Source organism: Hypanus sabinus, chromosome 11 (genome assembly GCF_030144855.1).
Source record: "Hypanus sabinus isolate sHypSab1 chromosome 11, sHypSab1.hap1, whole genome shotgun sequence".
Classification (NCBI taxonomy): Eukaryota; Metazoa; Chordata; class Chondrichthyes; order Myliobatiformes; family Dasyatidae; genus Hypanus; species Hypanus sabinus.
In genome coordinates, this window is record NC_082716.1 from 15,550,069 (window position 1) to 15,576,760 (window position 26,692).

The window sequence follows — 26,692 nt, forward strand, 5'->3', positions numbered from 1 at the left end:
GGCCTTCTGAAATCCCAAGTAAGCAACATCCATTGACTCTCCTTTGACTATCCTGCCTGTTAATTCTTCAAAGAATTCCAATCAATTTCTCAGAAAAGAATTTCCCTTAAGGAATCTGTGCTGGCTTTGGCCTATTTTATCCTGTGCTTCCAAGTACATTGAACCTCATCCTTAATTGCTCTTAACATCTTGCCAACTACTGAAGACAGGCTTGTAATCTCCTATCTTTGCCTCCCTCTCTTAGTGGAATGACACGTGATTTTTTTTTCTCTCTCTAGATCCAATTCTTTCATTAATCTTGTCTCTTGCAGTGTCTTTCCTTGTTTAACTTCATTGCCTCGTTTCATAATACTGGATTCTGAAGGTTCTTTTGATTCCATGTCCACTAGTTTGAAGGGTTCTGGCAGAGCAAAGTAATTTAGTCTTTTCTATCCAGTCAAATTTTATAACACCAGTCAAAAGTAAATATTTTCAGCACTCTTCACTTTCAGATTTCCAAGCACTGTGGTCCTTTGTATCTGACGGGTCCTGCGTCATTTTCTTAAGTCTCTTGTACTTCCCTCATCCAGACATCAACTGATTAACAAGTTTTTACCACTCTCTCATCCAGCACCCCTACCACTTTTGTCGTTCAGATTAACTTGCTCTCCGCTCTATCACAGATATTCCTTTTGTCCTTTCCCTTCTCAACAATTTGAAGCAAATTTGTTTTACGATCTCTCATCTCTGATGACAGGTGATTAACCTGAAGCTTTAATGCTGATTGCTTCTCGAATAGATGCTGCTTGACCTGTTGAGTATTTCCAAAAATTTTGTTTTGATTTTTACCATGGTTTCAGGGAATGAGAGAAGAGTGTGGTATTGCTAGAACATGAAACATGTTTAGAAAGATGGACGTGCACAGCAGGGAGATGGTGTGTGTGCGGAAATAGTTGATTTACCCTTTGAAATTGTTGGGACTTGATTGTTCTGTGTGGGTAGCACAGTGCTATATTTTAACATGGATTTTGTATATTGCTTTTTCACAATCAGCAAATAGAAAGCTGACATTGTAATTGAAGATACACAACACTTTACAGTTTATTCTGAAATAGCTATTTGGCCCAGATGTCTTTTCAGCACCAAAATGCTTTAGAGCACAGACAGAATTTGAACAATGGTACCATTCAGTTTACAGCAGCTGCCTCCTAATTTTGCCAGTTGCTCAATCACAGGATAAATGGGGAAAATGCCATGGTTAACTCTTCATCTGCCTACTTTTATATTCAAATACACCAAATCTTGTTTTTGTTTGGGAGGAGGGGGATGTTAGAAATGTAACTAGTGTACAAGAAATCCTGATTCCAAAAAAAAGCATCAAGTAAAAATTTGATATGGCAATGATTTGTACAGCCCCCTCATCCCACTGCATCTATGCCAACTGTTGCGCATCCATTTACAATAGTCCTACACGGATCCCATATAGAACAGTACAGCACAGTAACAGGCCCTTCGTCCCATAATGTGCCAAACCAGCTAAAAGGTAAATCAAAATAAAACACCTTAGATACGCCACTGAGCAGCAGGAAAGCAATGGCTCTCCCCCACCCACTTCTGCAAAAAAAAACGTACCAGCATTCTCACCCACCAAGCATGGAATAGCAAAGCCTCCCGTAAAGACCATAATCTGTAGTACAATAAAAACTAATCATTCATCTGACAATTTTCATGCCACAGGCTCTTGTGCTCTCTCTCTTCCCCCCCCCCCCCACAAATAAAGGGAAAAAGTTGTTGCCTTTCACAACGAGAAATCACTTGCTGACTTATGGTGTTAAAAGACTGTTGTGCCACATTTTTTTTAAACCAGTTGTGTCCCAAAAATTGGCAACAATTTCACCCACCAACGAGAGAGGGAGAGGGAACAAATCATTGAGTACAGAGCCTTTAACAGCTGATCCACTGTTCCTGATGTTCCGTTCTGTCCTGCAACACTTCATTCGATGACTCTGACTCAGAATCGGCTCATCCACAAGGCGGCAAATTCCTTGGGCCATCCGCAGGGCCGCAAATACTTCGGAATGCCCAAAGTGCGCTCATCTTCTTGACCACGTCCTTGGGATATTGAAAAGTGGCCAGCCATGAGCCCCTTCTGAATGGCCCCACCCCCACTAAAAAAGCAAAGTCTAAGTGTGACTCAACATCAGGGTCTTCAACAGAACCTCCCCCCCGCCCCACCCCTGGCCATCCACCCTGAAAAGGAGAGACAGCAAAGGAAAAAATCAAGTTTTTTTTAGATGAACACGGAGTTGCAAATTAGTGCCATCATAACTCAGCCTCCGCCTATGTCTTGCAAACCCATTTTGTTTTGAGAATAAAACTGCAGAAGCTAGAAATCTGCAAGGCAGAAAATTAAAGCACATTTATTATCAGATCGTGTATAAATTATACACTGAAATTTGCTTACAAGCAGCCACAAAGCAAGAAACATGAATTTTAAATTTAAGATTCAATTTAAAAAAAAGACCAAAAAAACAACTGTGCGGTGGGGGGGGGAGGGGTGGAAACACGCATCATTCAAATCATGCAAACAATAGAAGCAATTCTTGTTCTAGTCTTGCATAGTCTGCTTTTGATTTTTGAGATTATGGTACAAAGTGCTAGACTCCCTATCTGGGTGGAACACATTTCTCATATCTACTTTGTTACATCATCAAAAAAAGTTAGTGAGTTTTGAAGAGATTACCTCATCTTCTAAACTCTCTAGTATAGAGATCTAGTCTGCCTGATCTCTCTCATTTAACAGGCCTGCCGTTCCAGAAACCAGGCTGGTGAATCTCTACTGTGCTTCCTCTAATAGCAAGTATACCTTTTAGAGATAAAGATGAGGTTTGGCCATGAGAATATTGCGCGGTGGCGTAGCAGTTATTGCAGTACTATCGCAATTATTGTTCAGTTCCTGCTGCCATCCATAGGGAGTTTGTACTTTCTCCCTTCACTCTGTGGGTTTCCTCCAGGTGCTCCAGTTACCCCTCTCATCCCAAAACATTTATGTTAGTAGATTAATTGGTCATTGGCCTGTATTTGGGGAGTGTGGGCTCATTTAGCCCGAATGGCCTGTATTACTCTGTATCTTTAAATAAAAATAACATGATCATTTCAAAAATACGTTTGCACAATTTTTATTCTCCACGCAACAGTTTGCAGTCTATCATTTTGTATTTAAACATTTAATTTTATAATTTTTTTTAAGCCGGTGCTTCTGTTCTAGATTTAGTTTATTTTACTAGTTTAGATATCACTTCTTTTGGGTGACACCACGGCAAAAGAACTTGGTAGTGATCAGGATATAGGGTTAAAACTTCTGGACCTCCAGAATTTCTTTGCCTTTAAATGTGTAGGAAGTTTTGAGCATCTGTATCTGTGTCATTAATAATTGGTTTCTCCTGGCAACCAATATGGTCAATGCATTGCTCTTGATCATACAGGGGAAATGTGTAAAGCTTGAGATGAAAATTGTTGTCTTATTTGTAAATTTAAGAAGCATTATGTTGTCCAGCTACCCCCTTTGAGAAATGTGGCCTCCCATTTTACCTTTCCACAGCTACTAAGTCAAAATATGAATTTGGGCAGCATTGTTTGTTTCAACTGTCCCTAATGAAAGGAAAATGTAAAATATTATTCAATTTCTGGATGTTTATTGTTGAGGGCAAAACAGCTCTTCTGTATAAGTAATGTTACCTCTTGAAGACTTTCATCATCTGCTCTGAGTTAATGGTAACAATGGATGGGAAATGAAGTTTCTGTATCCAATGATGATGCTTCTCAGTCTACTGAATTGCTTTGAATACATTGCCAGTTTTGGCAAGTAGGGTGAAATTGTTTGCACAATTCAACAATGGGGAATTAACTGTTAACGGACAACTGCAGAAATTTTAGAAAGGTTTTATTTAATGAGTTTAGATAATGCAAAAGACAAAAGTGAGTATTCTTTGGATAGGCAATCTTGTAACCTTATGTATAGTAATTGCCTCTGAATACTAAGCAGATAGAGCCTGATTTTAGTATTCTGGGAAGTAACATCCAAGTTCTTCCAGCAGCGGTTTCTAATGCCATTTGGGTCCTACAACTTCTGTCGAACAGCTTATTAATGCAAGATTCTGGAAGCTGTTGGTCAGAGCTGAACTCGCTCAATTAAAAATATTGTAGGGCTTGCATTAACTCAGAAATACAACTTCAACCTTCAGCAATAGTTTTGACTTCATTACAAGAAAACTGCTGTAATATTTCAAGTTGGAATTTAGTGAAGTGTATTGGTGAGTCAATACACTGGGGAAAACACAGTGGTACAGTAATTTTCTCACTCTGGGTATGGTGACATTTTTATTTTGAAAGACTAATGCTTTGGCTTGCATATAAACACTATTATAATTGCTTTGACACAGTAGAAAGATGCAATTTCATAATTGTCATTACTGAGTTTGCTCTGCCTCCAAAACATTGCAGGCAACTGCCCCATTATGGCTGTTCAGGTTATGGAAGTTCATCCTTATGAAATTCACAAATCCAACCCAAAAATTGGAGGTGGGGAATTTATGCAGAGAATTCATTAATACTCATTGTCCATCTACTGGAAGGGCATCATGTGGCTGGAAAGAGTACAGAAAGATTCATGAGGATGTTACCAGGAGCAGAGGACCCTAGTTGTGAAGAAAGACAAATGGGTACAGCTTTTGTTCCTGAAGGAGGTATATAAAACCGTGAGGGGCTTAGTTAAGTTTTTCCCTCAGCATAGTGTAACTAAAACTAGAAATCATGGGATTATGATGAGAGGTGGAAGATTTGAAGTGGCACATGTAATGAGATGTCAGATCAAGCAGTTAAATTCAGCACAATCACACACTTAAAAAATATATAGATGGGTACACGTATAGATAGGAAAGGTTGAGTGATATTAGCCAGTCTTGGGCAAATGGAGCTTTTTGTCCCTCTTCCCTCCAGGAGAAGGTTCAGGAGCTTGAAGATTCTTACGGCCAGATTTGGGAACAGCTTCTTCCCAACTGTGATAAGACTGCTGAACAGATCCTGACCCGGATCTGGGCCGTACCTTCCAAATATCTGGACCTGACTTGCATTGCCTTACTTTCCTTTTTCTATTTTCTAATTATGATTTGTAATTTAAATTTTTATTATATTTACTTCAATTTGTACTTCAGGGAGCGCAAAGTGCAGAATCAAATATCACTGTGACAATTGTGCCTCTAGTATCAATTGTTTGGTGACAATAAAAGTAAAGTAAATGTAGGCAATTTAGTTGGTGTGGACGAGTTGGGCTGACAAGCCTGTTTCCATGTTAACTTTTTGACTTAAAACTGCAAAAGAAAAACAATTGCCATTTTTTATTTTTAGTCACCAGGACTGTGGGGGGGAGGAAAATAAGGTTTGAATATGTCAAGTCCGTCCTTTGCCACACCCTTTCTCTTTGGAGAGTAATGCTGCCGTGCTCTTCATCTTCAAAGCATTCTCTCTGACCCACTGCAGAGTGGGAAAGCCCAGTTGCTATGGCCAGCTCCTTAGGGTAATCCTTTGACCTTTGATCTATTTTCTCTGTCACTGGGTTTGAACCAACTAACTTAATTCTCTAAACACTGCCTTACTTCCTGATCCTCAAATCCCATCGCTTACCCTGATATCGTCACTTTCTCATCTTTTAGTCCAGAAGCCTTATTCATTAGAGAAAGTGCCTTTTTTTAAGAGTTTGCAGTTGTTAATTTTCATCTCTTTGGTTTGCTTAAGTTTACAGAGGAGAAGTTTGGTCAAGCAGAGAAGACAGAGTTGGATGCCCAGCTGGAGAATCTTCTGAGCAAAGCAGAAACTACAAAAATATGGACAGAAAAAATAATGAAACAGACAGAAGTATTATTGCAGCCAAACCCAAGTAAGTAAGCTGTTTTCTTTTTTAAAAAAAAGACAAATTTAAAATTACCAGCCATTTGTGGTAACAAATTGAACTAAAATCAAGTTTGATTACAGTTCACAAAGTGCTTGGAAGTTGCAATATAGAAAGAGGACCTTTCATTGCAACTGATCTAAACTGGATGTTGTAATTGAAACGAGTACAGTACATAAACTTAACTCACGCTTTATCTTTAAACTTGCCCTGTCGTTTTAAAACTGTCTAGTTGTATTTAACATTTCTATAGATTCTGACTATCGTGCAATATCTATGTCCCTCTTAATTTTAGAAACTTCTCGGGTCACTACTCAGTTCCTTTGCCCTAGGGAAGCAAAGCACAGTCTATCCATACTCTTCCCACAACTACAGTCCTCCAATTCAAGTAGCATTCTGGTGACTCTTTTCTGTATTCTCTCTCATCCATTCACATTTTTCCTATGGTGTGGCATCAAGAGATGCAAAGACCACCCCGTGTTGCCTAAAAGAGTTCTGTATAGTTGTAACATAGTGCAGCAACTCTTGTTGTCCTGACTTCTATGGCATACTTGCCTTCCTGCCTCCTACGCCACCCTATTTTCCTGTACTGCCACTTTTGGAGAACTATTTACTATGTCCTATGTCTGCATGACTTCCCACACTTGCTGGGATTAAATTCCAACCACCAGTGCTCACCCAAATTTCCATTTGATCTATATCCTGTTGGAACATTGGACAACCTTCCTTTATCCACAATGCAACCAATTTTCCTGTCATCTACAGACCTACTAATCATTCTTCCTACATTCATATTCAAGTTGCTTCACAAAGAACAATGGACCCATTTGGTGCATCACTCATCAGAGACTTGTATCAGGAAACATCCATCCACCACTTCCCTTTGCCAAGCCAGCCATGAATTTTGAATCCAGTTAGCTAATTCATACTGGATCCCATGTTCTTTGTCCTTCTGGACCCACCCTATCATGAAAACTCATTGACTGCTTTTAGACAACATCACCTTCATCAAACTCCTTCACACAAAAAGATCAAATTCTTATGCCTAGTTTCCACTACTTCTCCCTAAAACTCACAAAGTCATACTCAATAACATTAATAATTCCTTGCCTTTCCACACAAGAGGTATATCCTGTTGCTTGATTTTCCTACCTTGATGTATGACTCCCTGGCCTATAGTTGTAGCTACCCGGCTTATCTAATTTCTTGTCTTTTTAAATAAAAAGTTGGGCAACCTCTAGTCTTCTGGCACCTCACCTGGGACTAACAAAGATGCAAAAAACTGTCGGGACTCCAATAATCTTTTCCTCAATTTCCCATAGTATAAATTTCACCTGCGCTTGAGGACTTGTCTTTGAATGCACAAGGGCAGATATCTAACAGATCCATCTACGTAATACCTAGAGTATATGCTGTTGACAATCAGCATATTCCTCGCTCCATGCCTTTATTAAATGTTACAGGTGAAGAGTGTTCAGTTATGCTTGTATTAGCCTTTTCCATCTTGGTGGGAAGGAAGTCTCTGGTTGTCCACTCTATCTCTTATCTTGTACACCTCTATCAAGTCAACATTTTAAGAACAGCTTATGCCATGCTGCCATCAAATTTCTGAATGGACAATCAACAACCTGTTTTTCCTTTGCTCACTTTCTGTACTTTTTTTAACATGTACATATATAGAAATTTAGGTTTTTGATTACTTTCCAATGGCGTACTGTATTTCACGGCATGGTGTATGCCAGTGATATTAAACCTGATTCTTTTATCATCTTTCTCTACAAAGAGAAAAGTCGTAGCTCACTCAACCTAACTTCATAAAACCTGCTCTGTAGTGAAGGCATCATCCTGGTAAAATATTTAACTGAATGACCAAAATTCTGAAATAGACAGTAGGTGCAGGAGTAGGCCATTCAGCCCTTCTAGCCAGCACCGCCATTTACTGTGATCATGGCTGATCATACACAATTAGTACCCTGTTCCTGCCCTCTCCCCATATCCCTTGACTCCCCTATCTATAAGAGCTCTATCTAACTCTCTCTTGAAAGCATCCAGAGACTTGGCCTCCACTGCCTTCTGGGGCAGAGCATTCCACATATCCACCACTCCGAGTGAAAAAGTTTTTCTGCATCTCTATTCTAAATGACCTACCCCTTATTCTTAAATAGGCATGTACACTAAAATATCACTTGGATGTTTGTATTGTTTATGTATAGTACTGTGCTAAGGTCTTTGGCACATATGCCTAAGACTTTTGCACAGTACTGTTTTTGTCAATGTAGAGCAAAGAGCCAGTTTGCAAATCTGACGGGAGCAAAAGATGTTGGGAATGGTGAGGGTGGAGGGCCCCGGGAGGATTGTGGGATAAGTGGCAGATAAGGAATGCCAGGAACTGGTGTGGGGGGTGATGGTAGTGGCATGTCTACAGACACACCCAGGACTGAGACACCAGGCAATGTCATGGGATTCCAAACAATTGGTTTATTGATAATAAAAGAATGTCTCTCTGGTGCTTCCTCCCCTATCCCTTCCCCTTTTCCCAACCATGATTCCCTTCTCCTTATCCCTCTTCCCACTCTTAGTCCTCAGTAGAGACCCAAATAGGAATCGGATTTATTATCACTCCTATATGTCGTGAAATTTGGTTTTTTTTACTTAAAAAATATTAAAAGATATAGGTCAATATAAATATAAAAGACTTCGGCACTATTATAACAGAAAATTCATCTTCACTTACTGTCTTGTGATACAACCATGCATGTCCAATAAATAAATCTGATTTTATTTGGTTCATTATTTTCACCTATAGATACCAGAATAGAAGAATTCGTTTATGAAAAACTGGATCGCAAAGCACCGTCTCGAATGAATAATTTTGAACAATTAGGGCAGTATATGCTTGATGCTGGAAATGATTTTGGTCCTGGAACTGCATATGGTAAGCGAAATAAGGCATTTTCTAAAATTAACTTCCTGTGCTGAGTAGAGCTAAATACTACTTATCTTATTGAGGATTCTAAACATATGGAGGTTGATTGGCAATAATTTCACTATGTGCCCTACAGGCATGACAGACTGAATAGCTTCCAGTTTTATATTTTATCAAATGGGCTGCTCTGTAATTTTAAACAGTAGCCTTTATCCTGATAAACTTCTGCTTTTTTTTCCCCTCTTTCTAGAGTTATCTTGTGATCAGAGTCAGAAAATTTGATTAGATTTGGTAATTATTTAAGGACATAAGAGCAGAATTAGGCCATTTGCACATCAAATCTGCTCTGCTATTCCATCTGTACTGATTTATTAAGCCTCTCACTCCATGCTTCCTTAACCTTTGATGTCCTGACTAACAAGCTATCAATCTCTGTTTTAAATAGACTCAATAACTTGGCCTCCACAGCCGTCCACAGCAAAGAATGCCACAGATTCATCACCCTCTAGTTAAATAAATCCCTCTTCATTGCTGTTCTCAAGGGACATCCTTGTTATTGAGTCACAAGACTGAATTTAAAAATAGGCCCTTCAGCCCATCTAGTCTGTGCCTGATGAAGGGTCTCTACCTGAAATGGCAACTATACTCTTTTCCATAGATGCTGCCTGGGCTGCTGAGTTCCTCCAGCTTTTTGGATGTGTTGCTTGAATTTCCAGCATCTGCAGATTTTCTCTTGTGATTAGAAAACTATTAATCTGCCTAGTCCCAGTGACCTGCACCTGTACCATAGAACTCCATAACCCTTCCATCCATGTACTTATCCAACTTTCTCTTAAATGTTAAAATTGACTCCGGAATTGCGTGCATTCACAACTTGCATTGGTAGCTTGTTCCACACCATTACCACTCTGAGTGAAGATGCTCCCCTTAAACATTTCACCTTTCACTCTTAACCCATGGCATCTAATTGTAGACTCACCCAACCTCTTGCATTTACCCCGTCTATACCTCCTGACAATTTTGTATACCTCTATCAAATTTGCCCCTCAATATTGTACGTTCTAGGGAATAAAGTCCTAACCTGGCATATATGATGAATAAACTCATCCATTTCTGGCTTCCAGAAAGTATTGATTCTAATTGATGTTTTCATGATAAACTCTTGCCACCTTCTTCAGGGATGATGCCTAGTTTGATGGTATTTATACCCCTGTATTCCATCCCTCCTGACTGGTTAGTCCTTACCCACAAACAAGAAAATCTGTAGATGCTGGAAATTCCAAAAAATACACTTCAAATGTTGGAGGAAAGCATTCCAGGCAGCATCTATTGGGGTGGTGGTGGGGGATTGGAAACAAAAAACTAAACAGTCAATACTTTGGGCAGAGACCTTTTATCAGAACTGGAGCAAAAAGATGAGAAGGCAGAGTAAGGAGGGGAGGAAGAAATGCAAGGTAGTAGGTGATGGGTGAAACTGGGAAGGATAAAGTAAAGAGCTGGGAACTCAACTGGTGAAAGAGAAAAGGCTGGAGAAGGGGGAATTTGATAGAAGACCATGGAAGAAAGGAAAGGGGGAGGAGCACCAGAGGGAGGTGCTGGGCAGGTAAGGAGATGAGAGGGGGGAAAGGGAGTGGTGAGGGGAGGGAGGGGTGTCTTTTACGAGGTTTGAGTAATCAATGTTCATGTCATCAGCTTGGAGTCTACCCTGATGGAATACAAGGTGTTGCTCCTCCAACCTGAGAGTGGCCTTATCGAGGCAGTAGAGGCCATGGACTGACAAGTTGAAATGGGAAGTGGAAGTAAAATAGATGGCCACTGGGCGATCCTGCTTTTTCTGGCAGATAGAACACTGTGCTCAGCGAGTCCTATTGACTCTATCTACATGTGATGGCACTTCCAAAGATTTCTGAATCAATTCCCAGGTCCTTCTGTTCTACAGCAGTGCCAAACTGCTCAGTTTGTAAGACCTACCCTGGTTGGTCCTCCCAAAGTACAACAGCTCACACTTTTCAGAATTAACTTCCATCAGCCATTTTTCAGCCCATTTCACCAGCTGGTCCAGATCCTGTTGCAAGCCAAGATGGCCTTCCTCACTATCTACTACGCCCCTAATCTTGGTATCATCTGTAAATTTGCTGATCCAGTTTACCACTTTATTATCCAGATCATTGATATAGATGACAAACAACAATGGACTCAGCACTGATCCCTGTGGCACTCCACTAGTCACAGGCCTCTAGGCAAAGGGGCAACCATCTACAACCACTCTCTAGCTTCTTCTGCAAAGCCAATGTCTAATCCTATTTACTACCTTATCTTGAACGACAAGTGAATGAACCTTCTTGACCATTCATCTCTCTTTCTCTCTCTCTACCCCCCCCCCCCCCCACCAACGTGGAGCCTTGTAAAAATGCCATGTTAAAGCCCATGCAGACAACATCCAGTGCCTTGCTTTTAACTTTCTTGGTAACTTCCTTGGAAAAAAACTCTTAAGATTAGTTAGACAATTCTTACCACGCACAGCGCCATTTTGACTATTGTTATGTACACGCAACCCTGGGAAAGTACCTCTTACGTAACACTAAAAGTTTCAGCAGGAATAGAACACATCTGGAGTCTGGTTTTGCTGTTAACAATCACTATTTTATTAGTAACTATGTAATACAATAACTTAAACCAGGTAAACCAGGGGTTAGCAGTGTTATGCATATATAGGTATATAAATAAAGTTCCCAAACTTATTCAAGCTCAGGTGGCAAGAGTTAGTCTCAGGTGGCAAGAGTAAGAAAGTTCTGTTCAGTTCAATCCACAGAATTTGAAGTGAGAGAGATATTTGTAATCCAAACAAACAGGTGTCGTTGATCTTTCCATTGTCCTCTGAATGCTGTCATGAAATATCACCAACAGAACTTCAAGGGAACCACCGCCCAGGCAAGGGTTGACACACCGGTAGATTCCACAAGGTTACCCCAATCACACACATGATAGCCACTTATCCAGTTTCATGGCATATGAAATAACTCCAACAGTGATTTGCCACAGGGCTACCTTTCTTCAGTGAACTACCGGCTGCTGCATTGCCTCACATCCATTGACTGCATCTGTCTCCCGAGTAAATACAGATTCAAAAACCCAATTAAGGTCTCCCCATCTCTTTTGGCTCCATACATAGATTATCACTCTGACCTTCCAGAGCACCAATTTTGTCCCTTGCTGTCTTTTTGGTCTTCATATATCTGTAGAAGCCCTTGGGATTCTCCTTTCCCTTGTCTGCAAGAGTAGTCTCGTGTTGTCTTTTAAACCTCCTCCTTCCTTATTCTTTACTCATCAAGTACATCATTTGCTCCTGCCTACTAACACCTGCTATGCAACTTTTCTTCTTCTCTCCTTTTCTCCCCCCCACCCCCCCACCCAACCAGGTATACCAAGTATACCTTTGCCAGAAATTAATCAGCCCCAATCCACTCTTGTCAGATGTTTTGCTACTGCCGGAAGTTCCTATCTGCTTCAAAAGGGCAACAGTTGTATCAGTGCCCAAGATGAGCAGTGTGAGCTGCCTCAACAACTATCATCCAGTAGCACTCACATCTACGGTGAGGAAATGCTTTGAGAGATTGGTCATGGATAGAATCCACTCTTGTCTCAGCGAGGACTTGGACCCACTGCAATTTGCCTATCAGCAAATGCAATCTCATTGGCTGTCCAAGTGGCCTTGGGTCATCTGGACAGTACAAACACCCACTCTGTTTATTGACTACAGCTCAGTGTTCAACACCATCATTCCTACAGTTCTGATCGAAAAGTTCCAGAACCTGGGCTTGTAACTCCCTCTGCAACTGGATCCTCGACTTCCTAACCAGAAGACCACAATCTGTGCAGATTGGAAATAATATCTCCAGCTTGCTGACAATCAACACTGGCACACCTCAGGGATGTGTGTTTAGCCCACTGCTCTACTCTCTCTCTACACCCATGACTGTGTAGCTAGGCACAACTCAAATGCCATCTGTAAACTTGCTGACAATACAACCATTGTTGCCAGAATCTCAGATGGTGACAAGAGGTTGTACAGGAACAAAATATACCAGCTAGTTGAACGGTGTCGCAGCAACAACCTTACACTTGATATCAATAAGACAAAAGAAATTATCATGGATTTCAGAAGGGGTGAGATGAGAGAGCACACACCAGTCCTCATAGAAAGTGGAGGAAATGAACAATTTCAAGTTCCTAGGTCAGTATCTCTGAGGACCTAACCTGGAACCAACATATCGATGCAGACATAAAGAAGGCTATATTTCATTATGTGTTTGAGGAGATTTGGTATGCCCCAAAAAACACTTGCAAGTTTTTATAGTGTACCATGGAGAGCATTCTAACTAGCTGCATCCACAGTCTGGTATTGGCAGGTGGGGTGGAGGGGAAGCAGTGTGCTACTGCACAGGATCAAAGTAAGCTGCAAAGAGTTTTTAGATTTGTCAGTTCCATCATGGGCACTTGCTTCTGTAGTATCCAGGATATCTTCAAGAAGTGGTGCCTCAAAAAGGTGGGTATTGTTATTAAAGACACCATCACCTAGGACGTCCCCTCTTCTCATTGCTATCATCAGAAAGGAGGTATAGAAGCCTGAAGAGAGATGCGCAATGACTCAGGAACAGCTTCTTCCCCTCTGCCATCTGATTTCTGAATGAACAATGAACCCATGAACACTACCTCACTACTTTTTTTCTTTTTTTAACACTAATTTAACTATGTATCAATTTTTGTATATAATATACAATTGCACATGCAAGAAAATGTTTGTAAACCCTTTTGCAGTTACGTGGTTTTCTACATTACTCATAGAATGTGGTCTGATTGTTATCTAAGTCACAATAATAGACAAACACAATCTGCCTAAACTAAAAACATACAATCAATTGTACTTTTCATGTCTTTATTGAACACGATTTTTAGTCATTCACAGTCCAGGCTGGAAAAAGTATGTGAACCATTGTATTTGATAAGTAGTAGAACCTTCCTTAGTAGCAATAATTTCCACCAAATCTTTCATGTAGCTGCTGATCAGATTTTCATAATGGTGAGGAGGAATTTTGGACCACTCCTCCATATACAACTGTTCTAGTTTGTCAGTATTTCTGGGATACCTTGCAAGAACAGCTTCCTTCAGGTCATGCCACAGCATCTCAATTGGGTTAAGGTTTGGACTCTAACTTGGTCATTCCAAAAACACAAATTTTCTTCTTTTTAAACCATGCTGTTGTTTATTTACTCTTGTGTTTCAGATCATTGTTTTGTTGCATCATCCAACTTCTATTAAGCTTCAGTTGACGGACTGTCACCCTGTAAAATGTTTTGATACAATTTTGAATTTGTTGTTCCCTCAATGATTTCAAGGTGTTCGGGCTCTGAGGCAGCAAAGCAGCCCCAAACCATGGTAAAAACACACACAAAATGCTGGTGGAACACAGCAGGCCAAGCAGCATTTATAAGGAGAAGCCTGGCCTGATGTGTTCCACCAGCATTTTGTGTGTTGTTGTTTGAATTTTCAGCATCTGCAGATTTCCTCATGTTTGCCCAAACCATGGTGCTCCTTTCACCATGCTTCACCTTTGGGATGAGGTTTTGGTGTTGGTGTGCAGTGACCTTTTTCCTCCCAAACATGGATGTGGATTTCTGCCAAAAAAAAATTAAACTTTCGTCTCATCTGTCTGCAGAACATTGTGGAACATCCAGGTGATCTTTACAAACTTGAGACGTGCAGCAGTGTGTTTTTTTTTTGGAGAGCAGTGGTTTCCTCCATGGTGTTCTTCCATAAATGCCATTCTTGTTCAGTGTTTTTTCTTGTAGTGGACACATGAATAGAGACTTTAGCAAGTTCTAGCGATGTCTGCAGATTACCCTTGGGTTCTTTTTCACCTTTTCTGCATTGCATGTTGTGCTGTTGGTGTGATCTTTGCAGGATGCCCACTCCTAGGGAAAGTAGCTGCAGTACTGGATTTCCTGCATTTGTGAACAGTTTCTCATACTGTGAACTGATGAACACTCAAGTCTTTAGAAATGTTTTTGTAGTTTTTCTAGCTTCATACATTTCTATATTCTTCTGAGATCCTCTGAAAGTTGTTTTGGTCGAGGCATGGTGCACAAACAGATCTTTCTTGAGAAGAATGGGCTCTGTCAGACTTGTGCAGGGCACCTCTTCAACCCAAACATCTAATCTCAGTTCATTGATTGGAACATCTGACTTACCCCAGAGGTACTTTTGAATCTAAACTGTGATTGTTTAAATAGTGTACTCAGTAATGATGAGAAGTAGTACAATTAGTTTAGGCAGATCATTTGTCTATTATTATGACTTAGATGAAAATCAGACTACATTCAATAATAAATGCAAAAATAAACAGGCAACTGCAAAGAGTTCATAAACATTTTCTTGCTATATTTTGTTTTTTCTTCCCACCCCACTTCCCTTCCAAGTGACAGAGCCAGACTCAGTGCCAGTGACCTAACTGCTGTAGCTTTCCTCTGCTAAGTCATTCTCCTCTAACCCCTGCCCCCTCCCCCAGCAGTGTACCTATTGTGGAGGGGAACAGTCATAGAGGTACTCTGCACTGGCTGCCTATCCCCCTTTTTACCCCTCCTGACAGTCACCTGTGTCCTGCACCTTGTATGTAACTACCTCCCTGTAATATCAACCCATCAGCCTCCCAAATCATCTGTAGCTCATCCAGTTCCAGCTCAACTCCTCAACACTGTGAATTAGAAGCTGAATCTGAATGCACTTCTTGCAGGTGTCGTAAAGGACACTGGAGGTCTCCCTGCCTTTCCACGTCCCTCGAGCAGTTTCCACTATCCTGCCTGGTATCCTTACTGCTCTGAATGTGCAATAAGAGAAAGAATAAATAACGGGGGAAAAATCTATTTATGTCTAGCTTTTCCCTTCTAAAGCCGTTGAGCCACAGCCTTAATTGCCCACACTCCAACACTAGCCACCCCGCTTAAACCTAACCTTTTATTGGACTTTTCCAAGTGCCTAATTATGCACAATGTCTCCTTGGAACTGGTGCGCAAAATGTGACGACTGTCCCCCGCTCTGCCTCCAAGCAATCCAGTGTCTCCCCGTGACTGTGGTGCACAGTTTGTATTCTGAGGCTGTGTCTTCTGATCCTAGATACTGTATAGGAAAAAAACTCCACATCCACTCTAGGCCTTTGAATATTTGATAGGATTCATTGATATTCCACCCCCCATTCTTCTAAACTCCAGAGAGTACAACCCCAGAACCATCAGATGTTCCTCACATTTAAATGACTGGCACAGAGCTATCCTGTGAGCAGTCAACTTTTAACTATTAATGATTTATTGGGAATAACTTCATAGTGAAAAGTTGCTATGATTTGAATAAACTTAATGTTTAATCATGTTAAAATATTTTGTCTCACTGTCTTTGGAAAATGAATTTTTTTTGAAATAGCAACTGAATGTAAACACCTTTGAATGGCAAACTACTGTGTTAGCGCAACTGAAAGATTGCAAATTCAATTGCACTTATAATTTTTAGCACAACAGGGTAAAAAATGAAGATAATTTTTATAAATGAGTAGAGTAATTTCAATATGTTCTTTTCCCCCCAACAGGCAGTGCTCTGATTAAATGTGGAGAAGCTGAAAATCGAATTGGTTCTGCAGAGAGGGAGCTAATACACACATCAGCAGTTAGTTTTTTGGCACCTCTTAGGAACTTTCTGGAAGGAGACTACAAAACAATATCTGTAAGTTGGAGGTACTTTGTCTTGGCTCTTCACTCATAGTATTGCTGCTTAAAGTCTTGACTATGCATGCGGTCCATCACTTCCTGAGATCTAAGTTTATTTGAGGGTGTGAAGTTCCTCCTCTTCCAGGCAACATCCACATTTCAGCACTTTGTGTAACAGAAAATCAACCTTTCAGAATTCACAAGTTGCTAACCCAAAACAAATTATTAACCTGTTTTGCTCCAATGGAATTTGTCAGGAGAAGGGGAATAAAAGATAAAACTTTCAACTCTCATTTCTTGGCTGTGGAAGAAAGAGCCATCTATTTAATACCAGAGGTAAAGCAAATGCCCACAGTTTCTTGATGAGCAAGGAGTGAGAAATGCTTTCATGGATTGATGGGAAGGTGGATTTTGAGGTTAATAGACAGATTGGAATTTAGACGGGATGACTATAATATTAAATGGCTTCCGAAGCCAAGATATCCTAGTCATAAGGTCACACAGCACAGAAACCATCCCTTCATCCCACCTTGTTCATGCCAGCCACTATACTTAACTAGTCTGGTATGCACCTCTTTGGTCTACGGCCTTCTAGTCAGAGAGTGTTAAATCTGTAGAATTCATTGCCACAAGTAGCTGTGGAGGCAAAGTCATTGGGTATATTTAAGGCAGGGGTTTGATAGATTCTTGATTAGTCAGCACATGAAGGGATACAGGGAGAAGGCAGGAGATGAAATGTCAGGGCAGACTCGATGGGCCAAATAGCCTAACTCTACCCCTATATCTTATGATATTTCAAGTTCTAGTCTGAATGCTTTTCTAAATGTTGTGAGTGGACCTACAAGCCACTATTTCAAGGAACACATTCCAGATTTCAACTATATTGTGTAGAAAGTATTTCCCCTCTGATCCCCTCTAAGCTTTTTTCCTGTTATCATATGCCTATTGTTTTGGACATTCCCACAATGGGAGAAAATTTCTTGCAATCCACTCTATTTATCCACCAGTGCACTTCACATCACTCCTCAACTCCCTCTGTTCCAGGATAAACAAATCTAACCTACCCAGTAATGTCCCTTTCCCACTGGTTCATTCCATTTCAGCAAGCATCCAGATGAATCTCATCTGCATCCTCTCAATACGATCACATGCTTCATATAACAGAACTGCACACTATAGTCCAGATATGGTCAAAACAATGTTTTACAAAGTAACATGAGATCCCTGTAGATACATTCTTTACCACTGCTGGTGAAGAAAAACTGTTTTTCACTCTGCTACTTTCAGGGATCTGTGGATTTATATCCTGAGGTCCTTCAGTTTGCCAACACTCCTGAATATTTACTGAGTACTTGCTTTTCTTGTGTGACCTTGCAAAATGCATCACTTTGTATTTGTCAGATTTATTCTATCTGCCATTGCTCTCCTCAACTTTCTGGTTGATCAATTATACTGTCACCTGAGACGATCCTGTTCACTGTCTACAATGTCACTACGTTTCTTTTCTGCAGACTTGTCATACCTCCTACATTTACACCTAGACTGTTAATGTACAGGGGCAACATTTGGTGTCCACTACTGATCCCTGTGGTACACAACTGGTCATGGATGTCCAATCAATAAACAATTCACCAGCATTCTTTGCCTCTCTATTAACAAGCCAGTTGTGGAAACAATTTTTCAGCTTACAATGAAGCCCAATGTCTCTAACCTTTTGGATCAACCCACTCTGCATCCCCTTCAGAGACCTTAAAGTACCTTTAGGCAATATCTACTGCATTAACCTCACCAATGTACATAGTTACTTTACAGTATTTAATCGTTAGCAAGACATAATTTCTCTTGAATTATTATTATACTATCCCTAATTGATCGATGTGTTTTAAGTGTAAGTAAATCCTGTCCATTTTCCTCACCATAGATGTTACTCCATGTCCTGTAGTTTATCTTGCTGTCCTTAAATAATTGAACTACATTAGTAACCTCCAGTTATCTGATAACCTCATCTATACTAAATGAAGGTGTTAAAATTCTCCACTACAACCCCAGTAATCTCCTCTGTTGTCTTCTAAGATCTTGGCAATTTATCCACTTCTATGCTGCAAGCATGAAGATGCGTATGGCCAGATTTGGGAACAGCTTCTTTCCAACTGTGATAAGACTGCTGAACAGATCCTGACCCAGATCTGGGACATACCTTCCAAATATCTGGACCTGACTTGCACTACCTTACTTTCCCTGTTCTATTTTCTAATTATGATTTATGATTTCAATTTTTATTATATTTACTTCGATTTGTACTTCATATTCTGTTCACTTGCTCCTAAGGAATCTTTTACCTTAAGTTATCCAATCAATTCTGGCTCATTGCACAGCACCCAATCCAGAATAGCTATTCCTCTAGTGGGCTCAACCACAAGCTGCTCTAAAAAAGTCTCTCATAGGCATTCTAGAAATTTTCCCTTCTGTAATCCAGCACTAGCCTAATTTTCCCAATCTACCTGCATATTAAAATACCCCATGCATTTTCTATCTCCCATCGTAACTCTTAAACCTCATCCCTTCTACTGTTTGGGGGTCTTTATACATCTCCCATCAGGGTATTTTTACTCTAACGGTTCCTTAGCTCTATCCACTATGATGCAACACCTTCTGACCTTATGTTATTTCTTTCTAATGATTTTATTTCATTTTTTACCAAAAGAGCAACACCATCCGCTCTGCTTTCCTGTACGTCCTTTAGATACAATGTGTATCCTTGGACATTAAGCTCCCAGCTATAATCTTCTTTCAGCCATAATTCAGTGATGCTTACAACATGTTTGCCAATCTGTAACTGTGCTCTAAGTTCATCTACCTTATTCCTTATACTGCACACATTCAAATGTAACACCTTCAGTCCTGTATTCACTCTTTTTGATTTTTGTCTGCTCTTTATGTTGCATCTCATCTTGTTGACGGCAAGTTTGCCCTGTCATCAGCCTCTCCTTGTTTGGAGTCTCACTACACATTGCCTCTATTTGTAAATCAGCTACCTCATCTTCAGCTAAATTAGTTTAAACCCATCCAAACAAATCTAGCCAACCTACCCGTAATGATATTGGACCCCTCTGGTTCAGATGTAACCATCCCTTTTGTAGAAGTCATATCTTCCCCAGAAGAGATCCCAGTGTTCCATAAATCTGAACCTCTGCCTGCTGCACCAGTTCCTCAGTCATGCATTCACATGTCAAACCATTCTATTCTTACCATTATAAGTGGCACAGGCAGCGTTCCAGAGGTTATTACCCTGGAGGTTCTGTTTCTCAACTTTCTACCTAGCTCCCTAAAAATTCTCTTCAAGACCTCCTCACCTTGTCTACCTATGTCATTGGTGCAAGACTTCTGCTGCTGCTCACCCTCACCCTTGAGAATGCCATGGACTCAATCCGAGATATCCCTAATCCTGGCACCAGGGAGGCAACATATCATCCTGGTGGCCCCGTCTGGCCATGAAGTAATAAGAACAAAGGGAAACTTCGAATATTTACCTCACCCAAGCTTGGTAAGCCAAAGCCACTCTAAACACTGGCATATTGAGAGGAATGGACACTCCACTGGCACTTGAGTTATTTTTATTGGCCCTTTCCAATGAATCTCTTGTTGGTCACTCTCCAACTCAAAGAAACCTCTGCCTTTAAAATCTCAATCGAGGTCTTGATTAAAAGGTAGCTCTTTTTACATACTCCTGATGTTGATTGTCCAACATATTGGCCTTTGACCCTCAAATGTCTCATTTTTAAAGGGATCTACTTAGAATCATAGAAATGTCCAATGCAGAATTGAGCCCTCTGAGTGGCTGACAATAGTTTTTAAATTGTATCTGATTCCACCATCATATTTGACAGCACATTCTGGATGCTCTGTGTACAAAATAGAATGTCTTCCACTTAAACCTTTGGTTTTGATACATGTTAAAAAGATTTTAATTGTCAACCCTATCTTTACCGTAATTTTGTATACTTCTATCAGGTCACTGTTGGCCTTTTTGCTGATGGAAAGCAAGCCCCTAACTAAAATCTTCCATTCCAAGAAAAATCATGGCAAATTTCCAATGCAATTACATCCCTACTACGGTGTGGTTACTGGAAATGCATGTAATATTCTAAGAGTGGCTTAATCAGTGCTTTGTAAATTTGCAATGTAGTGTCCCATTTCTTATATTCAGTGTCTTGATCTATCAAGACAAACATGCCTGGAGAGGGTTCAAAGGAGGTTCACAAAAATGATTCCATGTTTGAATGGCTTGTCATATGGAGAGTGTTTGATGGCTCTGGGCCTATATTCACTGGAATTCAGAAGAATTCCACCAGGCTGACCTCATTGAAATCAATCGAATGGCGAAAGGCCTTGATAGAGTGGATGTGGAGAGAATGTTTCCTATGGTGAGGGAGTCTAAGACCAGAGGACACAGCCTCAGAATAGAGGGGCGTCCTTTTAGAATAGAGATGAGGTGGAATATCTTTAGTCTGAGGAGAGGAATGAATCTGGAATTCTTTGCTACAGGCAGCTGTAGAGGCCAAGCATTTATGTATATTTAAAGCAGAGGTTGATAGATTATTGACTGATCATAGCATGAAGGGATATGGGGAGAAGCCAGAAGACTGGGGTGAGAGGAAAATTGGATCAGCCATGATGAAATGATGGAACAGCCTCGATGGGCCATATGGCATAATTCTGCTCCTATATCTTGTGGTCTTATGCCCTTTTCCCTGTCTTATCTACTGGTGTTTGCATTTATTGGGAAACTCTGGGCATGGGCTCCTAGGTTTTTCTATGCATTAATATGCCTTGGTGCCCTACCTTTAACTATATATGCCGTTATTTGACTTCAGTTGTTGGATATTCAACTTACAAGCAGCTGCTCCCAGTTTACTTTTGCCAGATTCTGTTATTTAAGCCAGCCTTCTCCTAGTTTGAGACCTTAACATAGGAAACCACAATTGTCCCTTAAGTTCAAAATTCAATGTAAAATTTATTATCGGTGTACATGCATGTCACCACATAAAAGTCTGAGATTCTTTTTCCTGTGGGCACACTCAGCAAATCCTAGAACAGTAGCTGTAAACAGGGTCAATGAAAGAGCAAAAGTGTAGAAAACGATAAACTATTGAAATACAACTATAAATAAATAACAAGAGACTGAAATAACAAGATAAAGAGTCCTTAAAGTGAGATCATTGGTTGTGGGAACATCTCAACAGATGAGTGTAATTATCCTTTTGTTCAAGAGCCTAATGGTTGACGGATACTTTGAAACTTGTAGAATTATGATCACTAACCCCCACATGCTCATTCACTAATGTTTTCACCACTTGTCTGGCCTCATTTGTCCAGATTAGGTCAGTGTTGTTCTGTGTCTAGCAATAATATCTGATTTTGGTCAAAAATGTCTTCTAGGTGCACTTCAAAAATTTCACCCCATTTAAGCCCCATTTTCATGTTAAACAAATTCCAATCAATTTTGGGGAAGTTAAGATCATTATGTACCATATTACTTTACTACCTTTGTGATTGTCTTATATATTCTAGTTTGTATTTTTTTGTGTGAGGGTATTACTTAATTTCTGTTAGATGATCAACTGCCCCTTATGTAGTTTGTCCACGTATCTCCTCTATCTTGTTTTTTCCTTTGAGGGGAATGTACTTTAACTCCAAGAAGGTATCGATTACCTCTCATTTTTAAGCTCTACTCATTTAGCCTCATCCTTTGGGGCAATCATTCAGAAGTACTGCAGTGAGGTCTAATCAACATTGATTTTGACAAAGGACTGTACGATATACTAGCCCAGAAAGTTAGGGCACATAGATTCCCATGTGTTTTGGCAAACTGGGTACAAAATTGGTGAAGAAAAGCAGAAGGTAATATGCATCTTTCTGACTGGAAGGCTGATAAGTGGTATCCTGAGAGATCTCTGCTAGGATTTTTGTTTGTAATGTATAACTTGAATGAGAATATAGGCGAACTGATAAGTTTGCTGACAGTGTAAAAACTGTTGGAGTAATAGATAGTGTAGCAACTATGCATATGTTTTCTATCTGTAGAGTACCCTGTGTTGCATATGTATTGTAGCTAGCCACTTGTGAGGGGGTAGTGGTAAAAGTGAAAGATTTTGTTGTGTATTCGTGCTTTGTTCTAATCAATTTAGAGCTAGGGACAGTTGGGTGTCATATCTTTTGGCCACTTAATTGCATTTGAAATTGCTTAACTCAACTTCGCTTGGTACATTTACTATCACTAGTTTTAGTTTTATCTCTTCAGGATTGTTTGTTTTGCTAGTTACTAATAAATACATTCTACTTCTGGAGCATTGATCGAAGGGTGCATCATACAGGATAACTCCATGTGGCCTTTAGCAGCGGTGTTGGTTTGTTCATGTTACCATTATAGTAAATGAGGTTGTGAAAGGATACGGAAGGATATAGATTAGTGTATGAGTTCATAGTTCTCTGAAAATAACAACATTGATACAGAAGCAAAGAAGGTAGTTGGCATACTTAGCATGAAAGGCTGAGATGTTGAACAATGAATGTGATTTTTCTCTCTCCTTTATTGACAACATAGCACCGACTAGAAAAGTGCTGACTGCAAGTAGCACTGACTAGAAAATGGAAACTACCACTAAATCTGCCTTTTTAAATTTTGTAGGTGCTGACATTAATTGTAACTACAGGTGCCCCCTCCCCCCGCAAATGTTCTCTTTATGACAGCTCACTGTTACGAAAGACCTACATTAGTACCTGTTTTCGCTAACCAAAGAGGATTTTTGCTTTTACGAAAAAAAGATGCCAGCTTTATACATGTGTTTACCCTGAGAAAGACTACCATGACCGTGAAGCCTTGTGCAGGCAGTTGCGTGTACATGCGTAGGCATGTACGTGCTGATTTTTTTTCTCTCCAAATCTATTTTGGCTCGTTGTCTTCCCGATTTTTGATAAGTGAAACTACACCGTACATACAATATTTCTACTTTATATAGGCTGTATATTTATCATATCATTCCTGCTTTTACTATGCATTATGTTTAGGTTTTATGTGTTATTTGGTGTGATTTGATAGGTTATTTTTTGAGTCTGGGAATACACAAAAAATTTTTCCCATATAAATTAATGGTAATTGCTCCTTCGCTTTACAACATTTCAGCTTGCAAGCGGTTTCATAGGAATGCTCTACCTTCGGATTGCAGGGGAAACCTGTACCAGATATAGCTCAATGCATTCAATGAATATTGTTGCCTGTAACTGTTACATATTGTCTAGCATCTAACCTGTTTAGGGCCATCTCTAACGCATTTGATAGTGAAGATCAGACCAGACCAGCACTACACTGACAGCTGTAACATGGCGAAACAGTATTAAATACCATTGCGTAAAACAGTGGCTTAAAATTTCATTCACTGTACAATCTGTTTCAGTTTGAATTTTCAGGGTTTCATAATGTGTATACCTGTGATCTGTTAATACTTTCAGAAAGAACGTAAGCTCTTGCAGAATAAAAGACTGGATTTGGATGCAGCCAAAGCAAGACTGAAAAAAGCGAAGGTTTCGGAGTCCCGTTCAGCTGTAAGTACAGCATTAGTGATGTAATTCAGTGCCTAATCCATTAGGTATTTCGATTGAAGATCATTGAGGGAGGGCTCTTCCTGTAATTTGCTGTACTTTTGAAATGTAAAAGTAATGTTGTATTCAATCTGAAATAGTTTTAAATATAGTTATTGTATGGCAGTAATTTTCTTTGGAAATTTAAATATTTCAGAGAAACTCAAATGTGATTCTTCCTAGCTACATCGTGTTTGAGTTAATTTGAAGTCTTCCAATCTTTAAGTAGCTTACTCAAAATGCTATAATAGATTTATCTTGGAGGAAATATATGATCTTTGAATTGCAGATAAATGATAAATAATATAATCAGCCACATCTTTGTGTTGGCATTCTCATCTTGATTTTTGGATTATAAGCTGAAGTTGCATTGCAGAAACTTGAACACAAGTATGCAATGCAAAACATTTCTGATCAGATTTTAGGCGAAGTTTCTAGTTGCCTTTTTGGCAAAAATCTCATAAGTTAATTTCACAGAAATGTTCAGGACTTCCACTCTGACCTAGTCTATGTACCACTGGTAATGACACTTGTACAAATCAACTGGTGATTATAATAGTGAGACCTTGTAGTCGGACGTTTGCTGCCACATTGCTACAGTAAGCAAGTTTGAGTGCAGCATCAGATCAGTAACAATCATTTTGTTCTTCTTTACACTTGTGTACTGGGAATAACATTAAACGATTTTAAATCTTCAAATTAGACCATAAGGCATGGGAGCAGAATTAGGATACCATAGGAAACATCCTCTCCTCATCCGCCTTAGCTTGTCCTTTCAACATTCGGTAGGTTTCAATGAGGTCGCTCATAATTCTCGTAAAGTATTTGAGTATACCTTTTGCACTGAATAAAGGCACAATCCAAACCATCAAGTAATCTGTGGATATACCACAGTGTTAATAGAAACAGTTCAATGTCTATTCTTTAATTCTTAATGTGGGTGTGCAGTGAAGAAATGGGCATAATCTGAGGTGAGATTGATAAACGGATTACCCTAAATCCATTGCTTTCTCTTTTCTGCAATAAAGCCCAATTGGGATCATTTGCGGAGAACAAAATTAAATGTAACTTTTGTATCATTGTGCAACAAACCCTTATTTTCTTTATGAATAGTCATGTTTCAAATATTGATTGGTGTAATTATGGAGTCCAGCAGAAACTACAGACCAACTCTATGAAACTAGGTTTTTGTAAGTTAACCTTTCTTTAAGCTCTGCTTTTGTAATGAATTGGTGACCTACACTAATTAAGATTTGTGTTCAGTCTGCAAACTGATCACAGTACGTATTCCCAATTGCAGACCAAAACTCTGCAGCTACTGTAATGATTCTTTATGTTCTGTCATGTGGTTCGGGGTGAGGGGGAGAACAGGAAGGAAGAGGAGGAAGCATTGTCTATATAATTGTGTTGCCTTGGCAGAGAATTTATTGTCGTCTTGGCCAAAGTGCTTGTGGAAAATGGAAGACTTTTTTTTTAAGTAATAAATTCATTGAGATCTTTTAAAGGAACAGATGGAAAGCCAGTTACTGCATAAAAAAAGCAATCAATCTTTACATTTTAAGCACATCATTGGGCTCATCACTTATAAATGTTAATGGAAAACCTGCTCTGCAAAAACATGTAAAGGTTGGCTTTACATGTATGATGGAAAGTCCAGAAAGAGAAGGGAGGCTGTGAGACGGTGATGGATTTAGATAAAGAACTGTGGAAGAAATGTCACCCTCTCTAATTGAGGACTTGTTACAAGAGGTAGTTAGAAAGCAGGCTTAAATTTAACTTTTTTAAAGATATGAGAGTTATTCAGCAGTGAACTAATGAGTGCTATTGATAATGAGGTGATGATGAGTCCTTGAATCGATAATCTGGTTAGAATGCTATTACAGTCAGCCCTCCTTATCTGTGAATTCCGCATGTGTTAATTCAACCAATCATGAAAACCCGCAAATGCTCTTTGAGCACTTGTTGTTCGAGAATGTACAGACCTTTTTCTTGTCATTATTCCCTAAACAATGCAGTATAACAACCATTTTACATAGCATTTATATTGAATTAGGTATTATAAGTAATCTAGAGATTTAAAGTATATGGGAGGATGTGCGTGGGTTATCATGGATCAGGATCGAAAAAAATCGGAAGTTCTCTTACTGCGTAAGTTTGAACAGGTACTTCCGGTATTATTTAGAGCCAGTTAGTCAAACGCTTGTCTTAGTATACAGTATATATTTTACCCTTCTATGCATATAAAACACTTAAGAGTGTATGTTTTAGCGCCGGGCTCGGAACGGAAGTTCTCGGGACTCAGGACAGATTGCTCCTGAGTGCATTCTCCACCGAGCTGGGTTAATGTGGAAGATCAAAAACCCAAAACCCAATAATTAAACCACTGCGTTGCTTAGTGATACTCGTAGCTTTCAGCGGGGCAGAGCCTTTCTTATTTTATCTTTAAA

General features: G+C 39.7%; 1 protein-coding gene across 2 annotated transcripts in view; it reads left to right on the forward strand.

Annotated features, from left to right (window-relative positions):
- LOC132401716 (endophilin-B1-like) overlaps positions 1-26,692 on the forward strand; it is a 59,318-nt gene that overhangs the window by 13,940 nt on the left and 18,686 nt on the right. For both annotated transcript variants that reach the window (XM_059983831.1, XM_059983832.1), the window contains exons 2-5: positions 5,773-5,914; positions 8,733-8,861; positions 16,490-16,623; positions 24,117-24,209. In XM_059983831.1, coding sequence (XP_059839814.1) covers positions 5,773-5,914; positions 8,733-8,861; positions 16,490-16,623; positions 24,117-24,209 — 498 coding nt within the window. The remainder of the gene's footprint in view (positions 1-5,772; positions 5,915-8,732; positions 8,862-16,489; positions 16,624-24,116; positions 24,210-26,692) is intronic.